This window comes from Sinocyclocheilus rhinocerous, unplaced genomic scaffold (assembly GCF_001515625.1).
Source record: "Sinocyclocheilus rhinocerous isolate Xijiao unplaced genomic scaffold, SAMN03320098_v1.1 scaffold787, whole genome shotgun sequence".
Lineage (NCBI taxonomy): Eukaryota > Metazoa > Chordata > Actinopteri > Cypriniformes > Cyprinidae > Sinocyclocheilus > Sinocyclocheilus rhinocerous.
In genome coordinates this window covers 375,405-381,162 of record NW_015662932.1, presented here as the reverse complement: position 1 = coordinate 381,162, position 5,758 = coordinate 375,405, and the positions used below count along the sequence as shown (strand labels likewise).

Below are 5,758 nucleotides of genomic sequence, written 5' to 3'. Positions count from 1 at the left end.
AATAAGCGGCATATTGTGCATTCAGCTGGTCATTATCGCTCTGTCTGGACTTATTTTCTGATGGTGACTGTACATCATCTGTCCTATAACGAACTGGAACAATTTTCATTTTTTTAAATTTTTTATTAATAATTAATATATTATGTTGTTTATTTTATTAAAATATATTTGGGTGAAGTAAATAAAATGTGGCAACATTTGCTCTTAGTTTGTCTTAGTTAAACCCGAAATTTGTCAATAACACTGATTTTTTATCTTTTCTTTAATTGGTTGGAAGTGCAGAATCTCTTCCTTTCTGTCTGGCTCTCAGAGGTCTGATGCTGTTAATGATTTTCACTAAAGACTGATAGTTTCCCATTAATAAAACTGAGAAGGAAATACCATTGAGCACTTGCAAGAGGTATCTACTGCAGGTTAATTAGACAATAATTGGCACTTGTGCAGTGAAAGGTTACAATATTTTGGCTTGAAGGATTGCAGTGAAAATGTCATATTAACATACAGTACAACCATTATAGAATTCATTTGGCCTTTTTCAAGCAAGACTGTTATCATATGCTGCATAAATATTGGCATCTTCGGACTGCCCTTTTTTCCCAATGTTGGGGCTATTGTTCTGAATTAGTCTGGAATTGATTGCCTTAATGTTTTGGAATTTATAATTGATTCTTACACCCAGAATATTTCCATGGTCAAAAATGACTGGAGCCGACCTTCCTTTAGTACTTTAATAAGGTTCCTATCTCAGTTGAAACAGCTTGTTTCTGACGCTTCAAGCAACAAAAGGTTATAACTGAGATTTGGGAAATAAAGTATAATTTAAACAGAGCCTTGAGGAACTGTGTAATTGATTTAGTTAGGCAGTTCTGGGCCGAATAACATGTTTACCGCTCAGGCTGAGAAAAAGGCTTTGTGACACTCTTTACCAACAAAAAAAGACCGAAACACAAATGTCAAACTTGGTGACTCAAGGTCTCTTGGTGAATAATCTAAATATATCCAGAATCTAGCAAGCAATACACTGGCCAGAAATGAAACTCGTAGGGCATCCAAATCCAAACCATTCTATGTGCACTTTATTTACAATGATTCATTAATATCACAATCCTTAATCTACATGTCACCATCTGCATACAGTCCTGTAGCCTCATAAGTGAGTGCAGAGCATTGGCAAGCCTGGAAATACGGTTTAGTTTTTAACTACAAAAGGTGGTAAAATAAAATCATTTAAAAATGAAGAGAATAGAGAACATAATATAATGAACATACAAAAAAGATTCGATTCATCTTGTTAAAATGTCATATTTTGCCATAAGTCTGCTGTTCTCTCTGTCTTGGCATTGTCCTACCATTGACATGTCAAACCAAAAGAATGCTAAACATCCTTTGTTATGTAATGGCTGATGTGTTGTGTTCAATAAGGTTTATGTAGCAGTTGTTCCCTGGCTCATACTCATCTCTATTACAAAGGCAAAAGGGTGAGTTCAGTTCACACACATTGATTTGACTACGCCACTTCCTTTAAAGCACTGTCGTTTAGCCGCTCCATGTAGTTTCGTAGTTCCTTGGAGTCACCAAGCTCAACATCCTGACATACCCACTTAATGTCATTGTCAGGATCGACTCCCATATTTTCCTTAGCCGGACTAACACTTTCCACTGGGATGGTGGTGAATGTGGTAAACTTCACACGTTTTCTTTTGGTCGTTGGTGAATCGCCTTTGCTGTCTTTTCCGGTGCAGAGCGTAGCGGTTTCGGCTCCCCGGTGCACCTGGCCTTGAACGTTCTTCTGCAAAGAACCGCCGTTGAGAAGGTGGCTCCCTTCCTCTAACCCTCCTAAGCTGGAATCCATAATGGTGATGTGCTCATCGGTCTGCGGAGACAAACTTAGGTGGCTCTCCAGAAGTTCGGTGTCGTTTCCCAGCCACACCCAGTCGTGGGCGTGGTTCAAGCTCTCCTGGCCCTCAGTCGACATCTCCTTGTGTTGGTACTTGAGGGTATATGAGATGCAATTGATGAGGAAAACCAGAATAGCCAAACAGAAGACACCTAATAAAGCATACATCCCAATTTCAAGGTCAGTAAGTCCATGAGGTATTTGAAGGTCGTCCTCATCCACGTTATGTCCTCGGGGAAGGTCCACTTGAGCGGGGAAGTCTGAGAAGTCAATGGGAATGCCGGGCAACTGGCTCCCATCATCTGAGAGCTTGTCTCCGCCTGGTCTCCTGATGATTGCTGTTTTGGCTGTGGTGGTGATTCTTCTCATGATACCGTCCTCCATGTCTGAGATGGAGCTTCCATAGTAGTGGTTGTCCATTCCGGTCCTATCCGGGAGAGACGGATTCTGTCTGCGGTCTCCTGGTCTATTGTCCATGTCCTCATCCTGGCCGAAGTCACCCGGTCTCAAGGCGCTTTCGCTACGACCGAACTTCACACGGATGTTGCAGTTTCCAGCCGCCAAGACGCTCCGACGCTTAAATTTCTGACATACTTCAGATACCGTCATTTCCACGTGCACCAGCAGACCTTGACCCTCGGCTCGTGCAGAAATAACTGGCCACCGGCCTGCTGCGTCTTGCCGTACGGACACTACATCCTCATCCAGAGAGGTAGCGGTCAGAACAAAGTGCCCTGGGTTGTACAGGTCCAGAGGAGCCATGGAGCCATCACTGAACTGCAGCCACGCACTGATCAGCGCCTCCTACAGAGGGTAAAGAGAAACACAAAAGATATGTATGACTGTATCAGCAATAATTGCATGATATATTTGTACTATATCAGCTATTGCAGGGGTGTCCAATCCTGCTCCTGGGGGGCCACTTTTCTACAAATGAACACATCTGAACCAGCTAATCAAGGTTTCTTTAGGATCACTAAAAACTTTCAGACAGGTATGTTGGGGCAAGTTGGAGCTAAAAAGTTTTGATTGTATTTGATTGTGCATGGTAATTTGCTCTTTTCTTACTTGGATGACTTTGTCATCATCTAATGTTCACATAAAGTTAATCTTTAAAAAATCTTTAAATGCTGTCTTTAGGAGATCTCAAAATGAATATCCATTTTTTTTCTTACTGTACATAATAATGTGATTCCTAAATTGACTTGTAGCACTTAAAATGGCTGATTTGAGTGTTTATTGTTATTTTTAACCTACTTAGACAAAATAGTATTCAGTACAAGGGCACTGCTAGCAAGTCTCAAATCTCAATGTCTGTCTACAGTGTTTTTAGCCATCATAGGCTTGCAATGCAAAAGCTGCCTGGAATAAATATTCAACCTCATAAAATGCCTTATTTTGGCCAAATTTTAGTCAGAATGTTTAGAAGGAACTGTAACAAATTAAATCAAGCAATAAAAATATCACAACAATGGTGTCATAAATTTGGCCTCTTTAGGTATTTAAAAGCTGCATTTTCAGGCAGGTCCAGCTAGGGTACATGCTTCTTCTAGAGTAAACAAATGTTATGGTAACACTTTAGTATAGGGACCCGTTCTTACTATTAACTAGTTGCTTATTAGCATGCCTATTATTAACATATTGGCTGTGTATTAGTACTTATAAAGCACATATTGTGCATGACCTTATTCTACATCCCTAATCCGACCTTACTACCTTACTAACTAATAATAAGCAGCAAATTTGGAGTTAATTGAGGTGAAAGTCGTAGTTAATGGTTTGTAAATAGCACGAATTGGACCTTAAAATAAAGTGTAACCTACATTATTACTAAAAAGTGATTTTATATATATATAATATCTGCCATATTGAATGTTATCATTTTCATTTGAGTGGTCTGTCTCCTGAAATCAAAGACATACAAAATATCTACTAAAGAAAACATCTGTCATGACTTTTTTTTTCATCCAGAACCCCATGTGGTGACACACGTTTTCTCGCATAAAATCAGTAAAAAAAAAAAAAAAAAAAAATATATATATAAGGAACAAAATCACAAAGTGTCTTCATTTTTTTTTTGTCACAGATGCCATTTCTGAAAGATGGAGATTCATCTTGTATAAAATGCTGCGAGTGACAAAACTATTAAATCATACCAATGTCATTTGTACAAAACTTAAAAAAAAAACAAAGCAAAACAATTTAATGACCAATAATGCATGTATACAGACAGTGGATTTTATCAATCTGAAAAGTTAATTATGTACTAATGCCGTGTGAGTGGCTACTCATCAGGTCTATGTGCCTGTGTAGGCAGTAAACAATGAGTTAGCTCCGTCATTTTGTGGTGGAGCCCATGTGCCACTGCGTGTTACTTTACTATTATACTGTGCCTGACTCCACACAGCAATCCTTTATAGGCCATGAGATCAGAGTGGTCTCTGCTCTACTTGGTGGGTCAGAAGGAGTCAGATTAAAAGATATGAGATAACACAGTGCTATTACAGATATGGGGCTGCATATAGGGATTTGCAACACACACGCATCTTAAGCTCTTCACTTACCAAGACATTAATGCTCGCTGTCCGCGAATAACACGCTACAAATCCTACGGGGGAGGAAAAACTCCCAGAGCACTCTAATCATGCACTGAGATGGCAAATGAGGGAGGTCAAAATGATATCTGTAATACTTTAAAAGCATACTGTGAGCTCCAGAGGGATTTTGCAGTGTGTTTATATATTCAGGATTGCAATGTGTTTTAAATAGTTTATTTTTGTTGTTGTTGAAATATCTGATTTATTAAAGGGGTCATATGATGCGATTTCAATTTTTCCTTTCTCTTTGGAGTGTTACAAGCTCTTGGTACATAAAGAAGATCTGTAAAGTTGCAAACACTAAAGTCTCAAAACCAAAGAGATATTCTTTATAAAAGTTAAGAGTTAACCACGCCTATGCAACGCAACGCGTGAAAAGACAGTATAAGTCATTATAATCCGTAATTATGTCCCCACTGGATGCAACAAATGCCTCGTTTGTAATGGGTTTTAATGTTTATGTCTCGTCGCTCCGGCCGGACACGGTATGTGAGGGGCGTAACATTTCCGTCTCATGCTTGAGGTATTCGGCCAATCACAACGCATTGGATAGCTGGCCAATCACAGCACACCTCGCTTTTCAGACCGATGATCTATGTAAAAATCGACCCGTTTCAAAAAGGCGGGGCATAGAGGAGAAACAATAATGTACAGTATGTGGAAAATAATGTGTTTTTTAAACTTTAAACCGCATAAACACATTTCATTACACCAAATACACAAAATTTCTTTTTAGCAGCGTCATATGACCCCTTTAAGATTTTTGCACCCTTTTGATGGCCAGCATTATTGGAAGATGGACTTGTTTGGTATTAATTAGTGCAAAGCTTTATGTCAGCACTTGAATTGTAATTTTATCACTGGAGATTCCTATGCTGACATAGGAATCTTGTTTCAAAGAAATGCCGTTTCAAACTTTGTGCGCACATATCTTTCACAATGGATGCTTAACGTTACACTTTTTTTTGTCAAATGTGCTGTCTGCAACTTATATTCCAAAGTGACTTGTATAATGCAATTAACGGAATGTATGCAAAACATGCACAAAGCAAACACATTTGGATTCGAGAGAGGTACTTGAGCCCAAGTTTATTTGAATAGCGCATTTCCCCCATGCCAGTCATTTAAAAAAAAAAAATTTCTTCAAATAACTTACTTTAGGCTTGTTTATTATAAATGTTGCTTATAATGAATGGCACTATAATTTATGTTTGTTTAATACTTATACTGTATATTTTTCGGAATAACCCCCCCCCCCCCCCCC

At 38.8% G+C, this 5,758-nt stretch overlaps 1 protein-coding gene across 1 annotated transcript in view; it reads right to left on the bottom strand.

Moving 5' to 3' along the window:
- Positions 1-1,049: 1,049 nt before the first annotated feature.
- LOC107728438 (transmembrane protein 132C) overlaps positions 1,050-5,758 on the bottom strand; it is a 234,746-nt gene continuing 230,037 nt past the window's right edge. Inside the window, exon 9 of the mRNA XM_016538600.1 lies at positions 1,050-2,701. Coding sequence (XP_016394086.1) covers positions 1,508-2,701 — 1,194 coding nt within the window. The 3' untranslated portion in view covers positions 1,050-1,507. The remainder of the gene's footprint in view (positions 2,702-5,758) is intronic.